This window comes from Pongo pygmaeus, chromosome 1 (assembly GCF_028885625.2).
Source record: "Pongo pygmaeus isolate AG05252 chromosome 1, NHGRI_mPonPyg2-v2.0_pri, whole genome shotgun sequence".
In the NCBI taxonomy this organism is placed as follows: Eukaryota; Metazoa; Chordata; class Mammalia; order Primates; family Hominidae; genus Pongo; species Pongo pygmaeus.
This window is the reverse complement of record NC_072373.2, coordinates 196,876,226-196,895,721: the sequence shown is the minus strand read 5'-3', so window position 1 is coordinate 196,895,721 and position 19,496 is coordinate 196,876,226. Positions and strand designations below refer to the sequence as shown.

Genomic DNA, 19,496 nt, shown 5'->3' with positions numbered 1-19,496 from the left:
GGCGATGAGCCCTCCAGGTGTCATCTCTGCTGCCCACTGAGGAAGCCAGACAGTCCTGGGACCTGCCTACCTTGGTATTGGGCACTGAATCCACGCTGCCGGTGGTTGCCATCCGATGTGAAGTGCAGTCGCAGCCAGTTCTTGCTGCTGATAACGGGGGCTGGGAGGCTAGCTCCAGTGAACCTGTGGGAACAGGAAGCAGATGGACTCAGGGACCAGAGCTGAGCAGTATAGGTGTATGAGCATTCAGGAGTTCCCCCACTTCCCTTGAGTGCCAGGGCCTCAGCCCAGCTCTGGAGCAGGAAGGGAAGGTGGTGTTGCCCCAGGCCCCTCCAGTACCTTAGGCCTGAGCAGCTTGAGATGGCTCCTCCAGGGCCTCATCCCACTGCTGGGTTTCCCTCAGCTGCTGGGAGGAGGCAACTGATCCTTCAGACCACAGCACCGCCTGCTTAAATTCCCTAAGCATTCCATCCTTTTTCGTTTTTCTAGTTCTTTGCCTTTTCTGCTTGGAATATATTCACCTGTAACCCTTTCTCCTGCCCATCTATGTCCCCCAAGATGACTTTGGGAAGCCCCTTAAGTATCACATCTGCAGTAAAGCGTTCCCTACTCCCCTTGGCTTTGGAGCACAGATTTGGGTTCTTATCCAGGTTTCACCAGTGTGACCTTGGACCTGTTACTTAACCTTTCTGAGAACAGGAGTAATACCAGCCCTAAGAGTTGGTGGGAATAAGTAAGAAATCTTATGCACAAAGAATCGAGGTGAGTATCTGGTGCATATTAGCTTAATAAATATAATTTTCCTTTATCTTCCTCTGTGATGCCACAACATTTTATTCAAATTATAATTCAGTTATAGAAGTGTGTGTTTTCCTTAAGATAACTCCTCAAAGGGGGCAATGTGGCCTAGTAGTGAAGAAACCTGAGCTCTGGAGGGATCAGCTGTGTGATCTCAGGAAAACTACAGAAACCGTCTGAGACTTAGTGACCTTATCTAAAACATGGGGATCATAATGACCCCTCCCTCAAAAGATTGCAAGGATTAAATGAGATAATACACAAAAAAAGATCTCAGCACAGTCCCTGGCCATAACAAGCTGTCAGTAATGGCAGCTGCTGTTCCATTCTTCATCTTGATTTCCAGCTTCTAACACAATACTGGACACAAAGTAGGCATTTCAGGGTTCCAGCAGAAAACAGGTGTCACAGTTATATAAGAAGAGTCCCAGGAGTTTGAAGAATGACTCTTTTGCATAGGTCCTTATACCCTTTCCCTATACTCTTTCACAGAGGTCCTTATACCCTATGTGAAACAGTCATTCATCAAACTCTTGGAACTATAAAGGTGAGGGCTGACTATGGGGGAACTACCAGGGTGGGGCAGTATCCTGGGGCTGGCAACTGAGGGACTTGTTACCACTCTCAATCCTGGAGCAGAGAGAAAATAGTTATCTCCAAACAGGGAGCTGCATGTAAGAAGACACCATATAGGACCCAGATCTTCTTTCACAATCTGGGGCTATAGCCAATTTGTGAAAAGCCCATCAAGAGGAGGCAAAGAATGAATACCCAGAACTCACTCTCTTCCTTCCCCTCCTCCAGTCTCCCACTGATTCTCCTGTGGATCTAGCCCAGCTGGAAGCCAGAGAGCAAGAGAGCATACTGATGCAGCCTCTTAGGTAAGTCTTCTCAGGCATGGAGCAAGGAGAAGGCAAGGGAGAGGATCTGGAGGTGCAAATGGAAGACATCCAGCATAGTGGGTCTTCATAAATATGCATTAAACAAAAGAACTAACCAAGGAGCTTCACACTGAAGCAAAACTGAATTCTTACTATAATGAAAATGCTGACACACACCAAACTTCAGGAATATAACCCATACTGCTATGGTAAAAACTATTATAAAAACCAATTACTGTATTTTACCAGATCCCATTTAAAATAGTTTATTACAGACTGAGTCATTTAAGTTTTCTAAGGAGCTACAAACGTATTGTGGGGTTTTTTTTTTCTCCAGGCCAAATTCAATTCTATCTCAATAACAAAGCTTGGAGGCTATTTATATAAGGGAAGTAGAAGTAGGGAGAATTTACCTGAATAATTCAGGACCAAAAGCTCTTTATTGCAAAATGGAATGAGGGGAGGGTGCTAAGGTCTCAAGAGCAGGATGAGATTAATGATCAAGATTGTAGCAGGAAGTCAGTGAGACTTCCCCGGCCTGTGAGATCAGGAGAAGCCCTAAGGGGCATCTCCCACCTCCCATTTCTCCCACACCTTTACCCACTCCTAGAAATCCTGTTAATTGTTAATTTCCAAGGCTTAAACTCTCAGGGCCCTGTGTTGCCCATGCAGCTTTACTCTGTTCTGCTCCTGCCTCCCTGGACATAAATGTTGGGCAGTTGAGAGTTTTCTTGGCATCTATCAAAGAATTGGGGGCTTACATGGCAGAATCATCTCACATCAGACTCTGCCATTGAGATGGTGTCATGCCTTGCTCGAAACTCTCCAAGGAAAGGAACCAGCTACCAATACCTGAAACATGGATGACTCTTAAAAGCATTATGTTGGGCCATCAAAGAAGATCTACTGAGAGTATATACTGAGTGACTCATTCATATGAAACTCTGCAAAAGAGTTTAGTGAGAGAGCAGATTAGCGGTTGTCAGAGCTGGGGGTGAGAGATAAAGGTTGGGGACTGCTTGGCTGGGAAAGAGTGCAAGGAACATTTGGGGGTGATGGAAATGTCTTACATCTCAAATGAGATGTTGATTAGATGAGATGTACACATTGGTCAAAGCTCCAAGGAACTGTACATTTAAAATAGGTAATTTACAGCCAGTCATAGTGGCTCATGCCTGTATTCCCAGGGTTTTGAGAGGCCAAGCAGGGAGGATTGCTTGAGCCTAGCAGTTGGAGACCAGCCTGGGCAAGACAGTGAGACCCCATTTTATTTACCTATTTACTTATATTTTGGATAGCGTCTCCAAAATTTAAGTAAATAGGTAAATAAATTAAATGGTAATTTTATTTTATGTAAACTATATTATAATAGAGTTAGTGAAAAACAAATCAAAACAAAACAAATCTTCAATGGCTCTAATCCTCAGGGTAAAAGACCTTACTATATCCCACAAGGCCTTGAAAAAGCCACTGTGCCTTGACTTTTCCTGCCTCCTCCTCTTTATCCTTTATGCTGCAGCCACAGATGTCTCCTCGCTGTTCAAAACTGGCCAGGCCTGCTCCTGCCTCAGGGTCTTTGCAGTTGACATCCCCTCTGCCTGCTACACTGGCACTTCTCCCAGAACTCCACCTGGCTCAGCCCCTCGCTTCCTCCAAGGCTTTGAACAAATGTCACCTTCTCAGTGAAGCCTTCCCGGTCTGACTCCTGCCTGCCTTTCACCCTGAGTGTGTGCGCGCACACACACGCACACACAGTTCTCCAGTCAAACAGAAGAGTTCATGTATTCAGGAATACACATTGTTCTTTTGTGCTTCTCTGCCTTTGCCCTTGATGCTCTTTATGCCTTTTCTCACTGCACCATCTGGCTGCACAGAGAGGTAAAGAAACTTGTTCATGGTCACACAGCTATTAAGTGGCAGAGGTGGGATTTAAATCCAGCCATCCCATCCAGAGCCTATGCACTCAGCCACTGCATTACACTGACATGTACATGCAAGCATGAAGGAAGGCAGTGGAATCGCTTAGGCTGAATTCCATTCTGTTCCTCTTCTCCCCTTCCTGACTTCCCCCAGGATCCTCTTTAATTTTGCTCCCTCTTAGAATCATAATTAAAGGAGAGAAACACAAAGAGAGATTCTCCCTTTCAAACCTTTCTGTCCACATTAACTTCACTACGGGGGGCTTGGGGAATTCCAAGTTCGCCCAGAAAATTGCTATTGCAGTACAACATAAAATGTATTTAAGCAATTACACTCAATTTTTTTTCTATTTGGTAAATTGACTTCTGTTAAATGGGGCTTCATTAATGGAATCTGGCTTGGGGAGAATTAAAAAAAAAAAATCACTCCCTGTAATGCATGTAGTTGATTACAGAAAAGTGGCTTTGAGCTCCTCTGCAGAAAGCTATGAGCCCTTCCCTTCATGAAGAAGAGCTCAGAGCAGATTTTGTGGGAAGCATTTCTTTTTAAGAAGCTTCTCATGCAGTCGGGATGCTGGGGAGCTGAGAGATACCCCCAGCAAGATGACAACAGTGACTGTGCAAGGAATTGCTGCCTAATCGTAAGTCGAGGGGGAGGAGTGTTAGGAGATCTTGGTATAAATCTTAGCATCCCTGAAAACTGACGTCTTCAGGATAGCATTCATTCATGCAATCACCAAGCACATATTGTGTAAAAGGCACTGTGCTTACAAGTGAGGGCCACTCCCACTGTGGTTCCCTAGATATAGGGAGTCCCTGAAAAGCCTGTAATGTATACGATTCAGCTGCAATGCCTTCTTTTCTGTTCAGCCTCCATTCCCTCTCCATCAATAGCATCTGGCTTCTGTCCTCCCAGAGCACCTCCTGTGGGCATTATCTGTTAAGTAAGCTATGTGCATGGCCCTGGTCTGATTCAGAGTTGAAGCACTTCTGCATCCCAGTACTAAGCATAAACCATCCCTCCCCATCCCCAAGGCTGGCCTAGCAGAATGTGAAATATAGGAGGTCCTCACCACCTTATCCCCACTCCCAAGCCCTCTTCCCTTCCCACCTGTCACCTGCTTTCCTCCCTGATGAATGGAGAGGACACCAGGATACAATCAGAGAAACCCTTTTGAAAATGTCTTGGTCAGTGGTGGGCAAATAGTCCCAAGGCCCTTGTTTGAGGCTGATCCCTCCTCTGCCAAACCTAAGCCACCTCTCATTCCTGAAGCAAACCTTTAATGACTCAGCCTTGACACCCATTCTCATCAAAAAGCTTTCCAAAATCAGTTTTCCTTTAGCTAAACTCCTAGGACTCGCTATGTCAAGATAAATTCTTTCCCCAAGACAATCCCATGATGTTATATATTTTCCAGGAACTGAGTGAATGCCTGGGACAAATGGAAGTTTCTTTTGAATATGAACTGCTGGGCCTCATCTTTGAAAAGAGGCCCCTCAGCCTCCCAAGGCTTTCTTTCCCAGCAGTGCCTGCCCACCCTGGTTGTGTGGACAGCTTTGAAAGATCTGAGCCATCCTTTAAAGATTCAATTCCTGGCTACCTAGTATGTGTTTGGGGTTGGTTACTATGTTCTGAACAAACCAAAGCTTTCCCCCAGTCGTTTCTGCTCCTTAGTGCAACTGCTCCCCCTAATCTACACCATCCTCCTGGTCACCCAACCCAGGCAGCATCCTCAACTTCCCCCTCTCCTTCACCCCTATCGCCAATTGTGGCCAAGTCTTCTCCACTTCATGTCCTCATTGTTTCTCACCTGGACTACAGAGATGGGCTTCTGATTTGCCCTCTGCCTCTGATCGATCTTCTATACTTTGTGGGGAAATTTGATCAAATCCCTGCATTGCTGGAAAGCCAGCAGCAATGGTTGAACCCACTGGCTCCAGAATAAAGTCCAAGCTTTTTAATGTCTTTCCTCTTTAATGACACACACTTTGAGATCCAGCTACACAGAATGGCTTGTACATCCTGGAATGTGACTAGTACTTTCGCGTCTCCAGGCCTTTGCACATGCTATTCCCTCTACCTGGAATGCCCTTTTCCTGTTGCCCCACCTGGCTACTTGGGAAAATATCACTGATCTTATAAACCTAACTAAATATTTCCTTTCCTCTATCTCTCCCTCTCCCTGCCCCCAGTGGACATGGCCCTGCCATGATCCTGGGCATACCAAATTGTACTCATCTTTTGAGTTGACCATCTCTTCAATTAGCAGGCAAGCTCCATGGGAGCTGGAATAAAATCTTCTTTTTGTCTCAGTATCTCTGGTGCACAGCACAGTGCCTGGCACACAGAACAAATACATTTCATAGAACAGGGGTTGGCAAACTATAGCTTGCTGCCTGTCTTTGTAAATATAGTTTTACCAGATTGCAACCATGCCCATTCATTCATTTACATATTGTCTGTGGCTGCTTCCACACTGCAATGACAGAGTAAAGGAGTTGTGAACATGACGGCTTGCAAAGACCAAAATATTTATTTTCTGGCTTCTTACAGAAAAAAAAGTTTGCTAATTCCTACCATAGAAGCCTCACAGATGATGTAGTTGGTTGGTAAATAAAAATTTAATTTCTAAGTAGGGAATCACAAAAAAGGACACAGATGTAGCTTCAACATTTCATTAGAATGTAAAACACTTAAACATACATTTATCTGCCAATCAGTTTAATGCAGGACCAAGGCCTTCCCTTTGATCATGGGTTTGTTCTCCACATTGTCTATCTTATATAAACTACAACCACAATGCATCATTCACCATTTCAAATGTTGCTACAGATCGTCCAGCCAACAAATATTTCTTGAGCACCTACTATGTGCCAGAAATGGACACCCATTCTCATCAAGGTGCTAAGGATGCTTTGTCCCATCCCCCTCCCCTCATGTAATTTACCCAGTGGGGTACAGTTGTCTCATTCACTCACACCTAATATTTAGTAAGCAATTCTTTTAAGAGACTCTCCTTCATGGAATCATTCCAAAGCATTCAATTTAGTTTCCATAGATGCAACTATATTTCCTTTCACACTCATATTTCATCAGTTTATGTGATGTTTAATTTAAATCACATAATTACAATAACAAGTATGACTGGCACTGAGAGACTTGGCAACAAACCCAACTGAATCTCAGAAAGTGCAAGACTCAGCTGATGGGAGCAGAAATGCACAGGCATTGAGGGTGGGGGTGGGAGACGGCCTGTTGGCAGCAGGTGCTGGGGGTGCCATGGGCACCAGTCAGGAAGATCTACTGAGGCCATGGGAGTGCTGGGTAGTCCAGCTGGCTTCTTTCGGGGTGGGTTAAGAACACTTTTATTGGACATGCTTTGTGAATGAATGAATAAATGAACAAACAGCAGTAGCTTACTTTCAGTGGTGGGATATCGAATTACATCCCCTCTGCTATCAGGAGAGTGGGAACCAGCTAATCTTAAAATCTGAGATTTGAGAAGGACTTCAAAGGTCTTCCAGGTCTAATGCCCAGCTATATATGAATCTCAACCACAGCATTCTTGAAAAACGGTCAGTTATGATCTATTTTGAATGTTCCCAACAATTAAGAATTTACCTTCTTGCCAAATTCTCTCTCCCAATCTTGACCCATCCCCACTCTTTTCTTAGCTACTTCCTACTCATCCTGCAGGTGTATCAGCCCCTGGCTCAGGAAACCTGTCCTTTGTTTCTAAGTCTGGTTTACTTGTCCTTTGTCCCCTCTGGGCACCCTGCACTTTCTCCACCATAGTGCTTCTCTCACCATGCATTGCTGAACTATGAGCTCCCTGAAGACAGGAGCTGTTTCTTTCTTGTTCACAGTCCTTTCTTTGGTACCTTGGAGAGTGCTTGACACAAAGAAAGGGCTCAGTAAATATCACTCAGTGGAAGAAGGGATGATTGGCCGAATGAATGAATGAATGAGATCCTGCTGGTGAAAGCAGAGGTTACATGTGGGGAAAAGCAAGAAATAGGCAGTGAGCAGGTGAGCCAGGGAATAGGAGGGAGGGCCTCCAGTGCCATGCGGGCTTCATCCGGGTTTCCCATGGCACTGCCCACTCCTGTCAAGACATGCTTCCCCACTCCTAGTTCCTCAGCTCTGGCTGTGCCCCACTACCTGCTTCACCTAGCAGCTGCTGGTACCTTCCTGGGGATTCTTCTCATGCTGACCTATCCCCAAAGCAGCAACAGTGGGGTCTGCTAATCAATGTGGGCAAATGTTCCCCTTTCCCCAGAAGCAACTCAATAAACTCAAAAAATTATCAGAACTCTTTCCTGCTTAGCTAATTGTTAGCTCCAGGGAACCCACAGAAACCACATCAGGTAAATGTTTTTCCTCCAGATGCACGGCTCTCTGGAGGGCATATGTCTAAAGCTGGGAGTGCTGAGGGACAGGGAGCCTGGCTGTGTTTGTTTGTCGGGATGAGGGCTTCCTCACCAACATGCTGGGTCTTGTGTATTGGGTAGTGGCATATTGCGAAGGTCTAGGGGTGGTTTTGTGTGTCAGTTTCCTTCCATTGCTAGCTCAGCTGCTCAGCTGGCAGAGCTGATGGGTAAGGTGTTTCCTGCCTCTATAGAGAGGATCTTCCCATCGTGCTGAAGTGACAGAACAGGGTTGGGTCTGAAGATCAGAACTGGTGCTGATGCCAAGCTCTGGGTGAGGAGGCTTGTGGGTGGATCCCCAGCAGCTCTTCTGAGTTGCCCACTCCATCCTTTACTGTCTCCAGGTCTAAATCAGGCAGTTCTACTCCCTTATGAAGACTAGAAGCCTTTGAAGATCAGTCTCCTTCCCTCAACCCACAGCTCCTGACAGGGGTAGCCATGTACATCATATGACCCATAGGCTACAGCTGATTGGATCCTGGTGGTCATGTGTCTCAAGCTGGGCCAATGAGCTGATGGAACTTCTATCAGGAAGGTAGGTCCCTATGGCCCCCATTTGAGGTTTGGATGGAGCGAAGGGCTGAGTACTCACTTTAATGAGGAGAAGACCCCACAGGCTTGGCTTTCCCAGGGGAGATTTTGGAAATGGTGTCCTAGCATCATTTCTTCCACTTCTGTTGCTGCCTCCCCAACTTGCCCTTATTACTTTTATATGATGTCCTGAACCTTGAACATTTATCCTCCAGGAGCCAGTCTGACTGGACAGAATCGAAGAGCAGTCTCCACTCTGACCAGCTGCTGAGGCTTTAGCTGGCTGTCCCCTGTCCCCAGCCCAAGTCTCTATTATACGTTAGATCTGAGATCTGGGAAAGCAGTCCTGAGGACTGGCAGCCTCCATGCTCTAGGATGTTAAAGCCTATCCCCATCAAGCTTGGCCCAGAAACAGGGTGCAGGCCTCAAGAGCGTGGTGACTACAGCATATTCACACTCAACTCTACTCAATCCTCTTCTTCTTCCTGACTGGAGTCTCTGCCTAAGTGAAGATGACACCTATCTGGTTCATCACCTGTCTTGTTCCTCACAGAGGCAATAGGTTTAAAAAGGTTAAGGGTTAAGGGCCAGGCCTTCGGAACCAGACGTGCTATATTTGAATCTGCGTTCTACTGTTTCCTAGTTGTGTGAACATGGGCATGTGACATAACTTCTCTGAGCCTCAGTTTCCTCATCTGTGCAATGGGATTCCTCTGAGCAGCAGTGCTCATGTGTATAATGTGTCCAAGTCTGTGCCTGCATACAGTAGGTGCCTCATAAATGTGAGCTATTTTCCCCCTGCCTTGCTGGGGTTTGAGAAGAGGGGGTGGGATCTTACCAATGCCTTGAACCCTACCCTTCAGAGTAGACCGCAGAGCAGCCTGGCTTAGTTTTCTCCAGGGAAATGAGGCACCTGCATCTACTCTGGTGATAGAGCAGTGCAGGGGTAGAAGGACAGGGCACTCTGTGGTACCCAGACCAGCCAGTACACCTGGCCATCACCTTCCCTCTTTCTCTGGGGAACCCCAGCCTGGCCTCCACTGGCTCCTGCTTTCCCAGCCTTGCCCACTTTCCACCTGTCACTGGCAGACATGACTTGGAGAAGGAACCTGCTTCCTGCCATAGAGGGTGGCACCGCTTGCCTTGCAGAAGCCTCCGCTGCTTGTAATTAGTACTATTTCTCACCCAGAGGGACTGTTGTAAATGGCTTCTTGAGGAGCTGCCCACATCAGTGTGTGCCTGCCACTTAACTGCCACTCTGAGTTTGAGCATCATGGATGTCCCTTCCCCTGTTAGGAGGCAGCTAGTGGGCCCTGCCAGAGATCAGCAGCTCTGATGTCCAGAAGAATGAGTGAGCTGCCCAACAGCTGGAGGATGGGTGGGCTAAACATCTCACACACACTAAGGCTAGTGAGCAAGTGGTCCTAGAGTCCCATGGAGCTGAGTTCTAATCCTGCCTTCATTGTCTGCTGGCCATGTGACCTTGGAGAGGTGGCTTCACTTCTCAGAGCCCTTCTTTCCTCAGTTTATGTCTCATAGTGCGATTGTGAGTGATGCTCACAAAGTTCCCTCTAAGGCATCAAGACACGACATCTACAATTCTTGGCCCTGCCATATCTCTGTACAGCAAGGTAGACTCGTAGGCAAAGGGAATAATATTTACTGAGTAGAAACTAATTTGGGGTAGAGACTTAGCACGCAGGCCCTAGAAGGAGACTGCCTGGGTTCAAGTATCATCAGCTCTAAACTTACTGTCTCACTTTGGGCAAGTAACTGACCTGCTTTAGGCCTCAGTTTCCCCATCTATATAGTAAGGATAATAACAGCACCCACTTCATTGAGTTGTTAAAAGGTTTAAGTGAGGTGATGCATATAAAAGGTGCCTGGCACATAGCATGTGCCCAAAAAGCATCAAAAATGGGGGAGAGAAGAATTCCTCTCTTCTTGTATTGCTTGCTGCTGTCCACCTGGGTTGATGCCTTATACTTTGGCTTTCAGATGGGAGAAATCCAGATCACATCCACCTACAGAAGAAATGATTGGCTGCTATGGATTGTAGCTAAACCATAGGAAGAGTAGAGTTGTAGCTGGCCCCAGGGATGGCCAGAACCAAGAACTCAGATGCTACAAAGGCCCTCTCTCGGTGCCCCATCTCTGTTGTGCTCTGCCTGCTGGCATCATTCTCTCTATTGCAAATGGTGGCTGCTTGAGGCTGGAGCCATGACCACCCTTAGTAGCTCTGTGATTCACTCTCTCACCTTCACCACTAGAGAGAAGATGACAATCTCTTCCCATGACTCTAATTAGAAAAAGCCCATCAGAGGCCTCTGATTAGTTTAGTTGGGGAATGTGCCCATTCCTGGGGCCAAGGAGGTAGCCTCCACTAGAACCCCATGACTAGTTTGGGGACAATTCTCCAAAAGAAGGAATGTGCTCAAAAGAAGGGAGGAGTGCTAGGCAGACAAAACAAAAGATGTCTACTGTGGATGAAAGAGAAGTAGGTGGACTGAATAATCAGGGCCACTCTCCTATGCTATAAAGGAGTAGGTTTTTAAAGACCTGTGAGGAGTATCCATAGATCACTGTGTGAGTTATCAACCCAGAGTTGGTCTTGTTCTAGATCTGTCCCGTATCCTTTCATAGGTAGCCAGGCATCCCCCCAACCAGGCTGATCCCATTCTGTGTCTAATCATCAGACCACTGCCTGCCCAACTGTCCACTAGTCCATTGGGCTGGGTGCTGACACCTCATCTGGCTTTGGCAAGCCTCTGCCCTTGGGAGTAGATGCAGGCTCCATGCTTATCTTCAGATGCTGGTGAAATTCTATGGGTCATCCAAGTCAGTTGACCTCCTGGACTTAGAACATCCCATGACCTAGAGATAAGTTGACTAGATCTATCCAGAATGAGGATCAACCCAGATTAGAAAAGACTCACCTGAATCTTTTTAAACATTGAGATTTAGACAACTTTTTCTCCTTCCTTCTTTCCTCCTCCTGAAATACTTGGTCTTGTTCCTTCCCAGTTGCTTCCTTACCCTAACCCCAGCCAAGGGAGATCCTAGACTACCAGTAGAGGCCAAACATATGAGCCAAGGGGTCAAACAAGCTTGAGTTCGAAGCCTGGCTCTGCCACTTATTGCTGTGTGGCCTTGGATAAATTAATCTCTGTTTTCACACTTTCAGGCTTCCAGAGACGATGTGCCCAAAGTATGATCATAGGCATGGGCAAGGACTTCATGCCTAAAACACCAAAAGCAATGGCAACAAAAGCCAAAATTGACAAATGGGAACTAATTAAACTAAAGAGCTTCTGCACAGCAAAAGAAACTACCATCAGAGTGAACAGGCAACCTACAGAACGGGAGAAAATTTTCGCAATCTACTCATCTGAGAAAGGGCTAATATCCAGAATCTACAATGAACTCAAACAAGTTTACAAGAAAAAAACAAACAACCCCATCAATAAGTGGGTGAAGGATATGAACAGACACTTCTCAAAAGAAGACATTTATGCAGCCAAAAAACACATGAAAAAATGCTCATCATCGCTGGCCATCAGAGAAATGCAAATCAAAACCGCAATGAGATACCATCTCACACCAGTTAGAATGGCAATCATTAAGAAGTCAGGAAACAACAGGTGCTGGAGAGGATGTGGAGAAATAGGAACACTTTTACACTGTTGGTGGGACTGTAAACTAGTTCAACCATTGTGGAAGTCGGTGTAGCGATTCCTCAGGGATCTAGAACTAGAAATACCATTTGACCCAGCCATCCCATTACTGGGTATATACCCAAAGGACTATAAATCATGCTGCTATAAAGACACATGCACGCATATGTTTATTGCGGCACTACTCACAATAGCAAAGACTGGGAACCAACCCAGATGTCCAACAATGATAGACTGGATTAAGAAAATGTGGCACATATACACCATGGAATACTATGCAGCCATAAAAAATGATGAGTTCATGTCCTTTGTAGGGACATGGATGAAACTGGAAATCATCATTCTCAGTAAACTATTGCAAGAACAAAAAACCAAACCGCATATTCTCACTCATTGAACAATGAGAACACATGGACACAAGAAGGGGAACATCACACTCTGGGAACTGTTGTGGGGTGGGGGGAGGGGGGAGGGATAGCATTAGGAGATATACCTAATGCTAGATGACGAGTTAATGGGTGCAGCACACCAGCATGGCACATGTATACATATGTAACTAACCTGCACATTGTGCACATGTACCCTAAAACTTAAAGTATAATAATAATAATAAAAAAAAATTGTGCTCACATCTGATTGATTAACAGTTCCTGGCACGAGGTCAGTGCCAAAGAGCCTTGGACTGACTGCTTATGGCCTGGCCTCCCTATCTGGTTTCTTGTTACGTAGCGATCCAAGTGAATTCAGATGATTCCCTGGACTACCACCCTCCTTCCTGGGACACATCCATCCCTCAAACACTGTTCATCACTGGCCATCAAAGCAGCAGCCACACTGCTCCAGCAACTCAACAGCTATTTATTGAGATGGGTGTGTGAGTACATGAATGAGTGAATGAACTGAAAGAACATAAGAGTGAATTAACTGGTAAGTGAATGAGTGAATTAGTGACTTAATGAGTCAGCAAGTGAGTGAAGAAGAGTGTGCAGGATTGAATATATCATGTTCTCCTCCCTCAACAAATTCAATATGCCGTGGTGCAAAACTTTCACCTTCAAATGTGTCTTCTGCATTAACACAAGCAGGGGTTAAGAATGGCAGAGGAAAAGTTACAGACCAGCAGCCAGAGGAGAAAGATACTGTGCTAGTTTCCTATTGCTGCCTTAACAAATAACTGTACATTTAGGAGCTTAAAGAACACAAATTTATTGTGTTATAATTCTGGAGGTTAGAAGTCCAAAATGGGTTTCAGCAGGCCAAGATCAAGGTGTGGGGGGGGGGGGGTGCTGAGCCCCTCTAGTGGCACTAGGGGACAATCCTTTTGCTTGCCTTTTCCAGCTGCTAGTAGTCACCTGCATTTCTTGGCTTGTGGCTTCTTTCCCTTGTCTTCAATACCAGCAGTGTAGCATCTTCAAATCTCTCCACTTCTGATCTTCTGCTTCTCTCATCACATCTCCTCTGACTGTGACACTCCTGCCTTCCTCTTACAAAGGCCATGTGATTCTATCAGGTCCACCTGATAATCCAGGATCATCTCCCTAGCTCTAAATCCTTAGAGTAATCTTATCTACAAAGTCCCTTTTGCCAAGTAAGGAACAAATTCACAGGTTTCAGGGCTTATGACGCCAGCATCTTTGGAGAGGCATTCTTCTGCCACTTGCAGATGCCTTGTTCAGAGGGTAAATGCAACCAGTGAGTCCCACTCCACAGAGGAAGGGGCAGGAGGAGGATGAAGGAAGTTTCAAAGCATTTGACAAATACATGCTTATGCCAGGTATGTTTGCTGTTGTTGCTGTGGCCTGAGCACTGAGGGTTTTGGAAAGCTTAGGTGATTCCATCATGCTCCAAAATTTGAGAGATACTTTGACAGAGATATGCTAAGAGCATATGCTGCTGTAATTGAGGGTAAAATCTGGCCCTGTGATTCCTGGAGATGATGGATCAAGAGCAGGGTGTCTTTACCCTGGCTGTACATTGCTATCAACTGGAAATATTTTTCTTTAAAAAAATGTTATTTTGAAATAAGAGTGCAAAGATCGTACAGAAATGTCCTGTATACCCTTCACCCTGATTCCCTAATGTGGGCATCTTACATAACCCCGGGTCATGCATAAAAACTAAGAAATCAGCAATGGTTCAGTACTATTAACTAAATGAAACATTTTATTCAGATTTTCCCAGATTTCCACCAATGACCCACTTTTTTTCTGTCACAGGATTCAGTTTCTCATTGCATTTGTCCTGTCTTCTTGGTTTCTTCCAATCTGCATCAGTTTCTTAGCCTTGCCCTGGTTTTTTAAAATCCTGACATTATTGAAAGGTACTGATCAGGTATTTGGTAGAATGTTCTTTATTTCAGTTTGTCTAATGTTTTTTCATAGACCTTGGCTATGGATTTTTGGGAAGAATATCATGGGGGTGAGATGCTGTTATTATAGCATCACAGAAAGGGGTTCTGTGATCTCAACATGACCGTTATTGATGATGCTTACTCTGATCACTTGGTTAAAGTACTGTCTGCCAGAGTTCCCCACTGTAAAGTTACTATTTGTCCCTTTCCATGTTCTATTCATTAGTAGTGGGTGGCTAAGTCCAGCCCACACTGGAGAGGGGGAGTGCCATCTGTTTTTATTCCTATCATTTCAATTTGTTTAATCCTCATGGCTTTACTATCACCTCACTACTTTTTAGAGATATGGTTGTACTGAGCTAGACTTGCCCAAAGTTACTCAGCTAGTAAATGGCAAAGCTAGAATTTGAACTTATATGTGTCTGGCTTAAAAGGCCATGTTCTTTCCACTTCATGTCACTGCCACCAAGTAAAGAGGATCTCACAGTCTCCAAGGTGGAAGCTCCCTCTCAGCTTGTCTGGACAGTGGTTTTCAAATCCATTCTTGGAGTGTGACCCATTAGTGGGTCATGAGGTCAGTCTGTGGGTGGGATTTTAAATAACAACATAAAGTAAAGATGACTATAACAGAGTACCTCTGTTATAAGAGTACGTCACACAAGTAGAAATTTTTTATCTCTATATCTTCTCTGTGCTTTGCTACCTTCATCTGAATTCACTTATCCTTGTATGGAGATAAAAATAGCCCTCCCATAGGCTTGTTATGAGGATTGAATGGAATGATGTACATAAAGTGCTTAGAACAGAGACTGGCTCATATTAAGCATTATATAAATATTAAGTATGTATGTATGTAAATGAGTCATGATGTAAAATGTATTTCTTATTGCAGACGGCAATCAAGATGTTTGAAAATACTGAACTCACATCTGTAGACAAGGAGTTGGCAGATTTATGACCCCCAGCTTGCAGCCTATTTTTTAAAAATAAGGTTTTATTGGAACACAGCCACACTCATTGGTTTAGGTATTTTCTATGGTTACTTTCGAGGTATAGTGGCAGAGCTGGGTACTTGCAACAGAAACCCTGTGGTTCACCAAGCCTATTATATTTACTATCTGGCCCTCTAGACGAATGCTCCTGCCTGGAGGTCATCTCATAATCTAGGGAATATTGGACACCTCTTCCTGGGCATGTGGTCTGGTCATGCCATTGTCCTTGCAGGCATGCTTGCTCTAGGCTGTGTGACTGCCAGGCACTTGGATCTCCAGAAGCTCATTACTCTTCTCTATTAAACTGATGCCTACATGGTGAAAGGCTAAAACCATGGTACTTTGGTCAGAGTCCCAGAAGGAAACAGATGGCCACTCAAATTAAAATAACTGTTGACGGCAGAGCGTGGGAAAGTAGCAGAGACCTCAGAGGCTCATAAAAGTAGAGTTTTACCACCCTAGGCAGGAGGAGATAAAGAGAGGGGGCAATGCCTGTATTGGAAGGAGAGAGTCATTTAGAAAGGACACCTTATGAGGACCAGTGACCTTCAGTCCAGGGACACAGAACCAGCTCCAAGTGACCCTGGGGTGGGGATCCAGGAGAATAAATGCCTTGACCTAACTTTCCTCCATCTCTGATCTCCTGTGGGGGGCCCCACTGACCAAAGTGAGATGGAAACCAGAGGATATGGGATCCATTGATGTGGCTCATACAGACCAGCTTCCCAGGCCAGAGAAGGTTGAAAAGAGAAGGTTGGAGAAGGCTGGAAAGGGGATCTGGAAGGGCAACTCTTAGATACCCAGCACACAGCATTGATTTAGGAAGCCAGATTTATTTACCTTTCCTAAGCTCCCCTAAACAAGGACTTCCCCTGCTTCATCCTCCAAGTTGGAACTTTGACAACACCAAAAGGTTGACATAGATTTCCCTTTCACTGCCTTTTCTTCTTAAATCTGCTAGCTTCCCGATAGCTATTGTGGGTTAATCTTCCTGGATCTTATCATGAGAGGGATGGAAGGTTATAAACAGAGGCACAGATAAGCTACTGTGTGTGTGTCTGTGTGTCTGTGTGTGTGTGTGTGTGTGTGTGTGTGTGTGTGTGTCTGAGCCTGAGCAGAGTCTGATTAATATGTGGACTTTCATTAAAGTTCTTCCTCATGTCCTATCTTTTGATCTCAGAAAGGAGCTGTGTCCCATTCATCTATGCAGCCCTGCTCATGTCCAAAAAATGTGTGAGTCAACCTCTGGCCCCTTGGGAGAAAGAGCCAGGGGGAAAAAGGCTACCTAGGCTGAGAAGTGTCCCCAGAGTAATCTGTTCCTTTGCCAGACCCCCTACTAGCCCAGACTTCCTTGATGGCACCTGATATCTTATAGGCCCCCAAATCCTGCCACAAAACTACAGCTTGTCCCCTGGAGGGGCTTCCCTGGCCAGTCCAGAATGCTCAATTTATGAGAGATCATTGGCTCACAGGGAGGAAGGGGATGGCTTAGGTAGGCCAGCCACCTTGCAGCAGAGCTGGGGCAAGAATTCAGGATTGGAGACTGTTATTAGTTTCCATCTTTCTTTTACAGAAGATGAACATTGAAGTCTTGGAACCCTGGGAATGAACCTGGAAAAATTCAAAATATGGTCTAGTCTTAGGCAAGTTTCCTTGTCCGGCTCAGCTGCTGAGACCACATATCTGGACCCTCAGTGCCCTGGCAACAGCTCTGTGCAGGCAGGATGAAGCACAGGCTTAGGTCAAGCAATCAGCAGTCAAAATCCACACTCTCACCTGTGAGTGGCTGTTCAACCTTAAACATGTTACTTTTTATGTTAATGAAACTCAGTTTTCTAGTCCTATAAATTTGGGGCTATCATCAACCATTAAGTGATATTAAACCCAGTGCCACATAGGCAAGTACCTAGCAGTGTCCAAAGGCCCCCAAAATAACACTTTTTCATCTTTTCTCTTCCCTCCAACTGAAAGACTAGTGGAATATCCGCAATTACTTTGACCAAAAGCCAGAAGCCGGCCAGTTTTAGTGTAGCTGTTACAGCTTTGTGTTCTAAACCTAAGAAATGGGGACCCCTCACATGAGAGTGGGGAGGCTTCTGGATGTGCTACAGATTCCATTTCATTTTCATGAACTCAAGTGTTAATTAATAAAATCTCAAGCTTCTCCTCCCTCTTTCGCCTCACATTTCTTCAGAGAAACGAAGAGTTCAAACTCATAGCCCAAGTGCTCAGGTTTTAAATTAGACAACTTTGTCCTGACAGGAACCAAGTCACAGCTGTCATACCTGATTACTTTTAGAGTTACTACTAAACCCTTTGTATGGCATGAGCTGCCACTGTTCAAGGCAAACAGAAAGACTTCACATTTTATCATGACAGCCCTGGAGCTATCCACCTCCCCATGTTCATTATTCTCAGCCTGTCTTTGGAAGGGATGATGAGGCATCCTGAAAATCGTATAGTGAGGAAGGCAGACCCCATGGCCTGTCACTACAGCCTAGGGATTTTAAGCCCCTAAAGTGCAGCAAAACCCACTGCCTCCAGGAAGCCAAGGAGAATTATTTCTGGAGGACATAGCTGCCTCATAGCCTTCTATGAATGAACCATCATCTTTCATCAGAGGCAAACATTGACCCTCAAGTAACCAACCAATAAGAGCACCTGTACACAAATGCCCACAGGTGTTGGCTGGGATTGGCTGGCTTGTGGATGATGTCATAGTTTCCCTCCTCTGACTCAACAATGCCATCAGCTCTGAAAAGGCTGACCCCTGACTGCAGCTCTTGCAGACAGAAAAATTCACTGCAAGTAGAGCACCTTCCAGATTGCTCCTGGAGTGTGGGGACAACAGTGTCTCCCGTCCGTGTTACTGAATCCAGAAAAAAGATGAACCTACGAACATGGGAAAAGAAATCCAGCTAAAGCCTAAGGCAAATGTCTCTTCTTACGTTCACTTTTTGCTGAATTATAGAAACAAATTCAAGGAGCAGCAGCCAAATACCTATGTTGGCTTTGAAGAGTTCTCTAGAAAGTGTTCGGAAAAATGGAGATCCATCTCAAAGCATGAAAAGGCCAAATATGAAGCCCTGGCCAAACTCGACAAAGCCCGATACCAGGAAGAAATGATGAATTACGTTGGCAAGACGAAGAAACGGAGAAAGCGGGATCCCCAGGCACCCAGACGGCCTCCATCATCCTTCCTACTCTTCTGCCAAGACCACTATGCTCAGCTGAAGAGGGAGAACCCGAACTGGTCGGTGGTGCAGGTGGCCAAGGCCACAGGGAAGATGTGGTCAGCAGCGACAGACCTGGAGAAGCACCCTTATGAGCAAAGAGCGGCTCTCCTGAGAGCTAAGTACTTCGAGGAACTTGAACTCTACCGTAAACAACGTAAACAATGTAATGCCAGGAAGAAGTACCAAATGTCAGCTAGAAACCGGTGCAGAGGGAAAAGAGTCAGGCAGAGCTGATGGATCCAGTTTGAAAAAATAAAATGCCATTCAACCGTATTTCCTGTTCCTGGTCTCATGGGTGGCATTAGAGTAGCTGTGACTGACGCTTTGTGGAGGAGGGAGTGGCTTGGTAGAGGAGAGATTGGGGCAGGGAGACTGATCCTGAGGAGGGGAACGGAGAGGAGGGGAAGGGAAAGAAGGGGAAGGGAGGAGAGGGGAAGGGAGGAGAAGGGAAGTGAGGGGAAGGGAGGGAGAAGGAGTGGGATGGAGGGAGAGAAGGGGGAGGAGGGGGAGGGAGAGAAGGGGGAGGAGGAGGAGGGAAAGAAGGGGCAGGAGGGGGAGGGAGAGGATGGGGAGAGAGAGGAGGGGAGGAGAGGGAGAGGAGGGGAAGGGAGGGAGAGGAGGGGAAGGGGGGGAGAGGAGGGGAAGGGGGGGAGAGGAGGGGAAGGGGGGGAGAGGAGGGGAAGGGAA

General features: G+C 45.7%; 2 protein-coding genes across 2 annotated transcripts in view; one reads left to right on the top strand and one right to left on the bottom strand.

Moving 5' to 3' along the window:
* The window catches only part of CSMD2 (CUB and Sushi multiple domains 2), a 664,918-nt gene that overhangs the window by 343,829 nt on the left and 301,593 nt on the right, over window positions 1-19,496 (bottom strand). The window contains exon 6 of the mRNA XM_054497047.2: window positions 71-183. Coding sequence (XP_054353022.1) covers window positions 71-183 — 113 coding nt within the window. The remainder of the gene's footprint in view (window positions 1-70; window positions 184-19,496) is intronic.
* HMGB4 (high mobility group box 4) lies at window positions 14,740-19,082 on the top strand. Its single transcript, XM_054497043.1, has 4 exons — window positions 14,740-15,155; window positions 16,754-16,806; window positions 17,147-17,351; window positions 17,545-19,082. The coding sequence occupies exon 4, from the start codon at window positions 18,474-18,476 to the stop codon at window positions 19,041-19,043; it is 570 nt and encodes a 189-aa protein (XP_054353018.1). The 5' UTR covers window positions 14,740-15,155; window positions 16,754-16,806; window positions 17,147-17,351; window positions 17,545-18,473; the 3' UTR covers window positions 19,044-19,082.

Coding starts and splice junctions, on each gene's coding strand:
- HMGB4 (XM_054497043.1), top strand. CDS start 18,474: ATGGGAAAAGAAATCCAGCTAAAGCCTAAGGCAAATGTCTCTTCTTAC.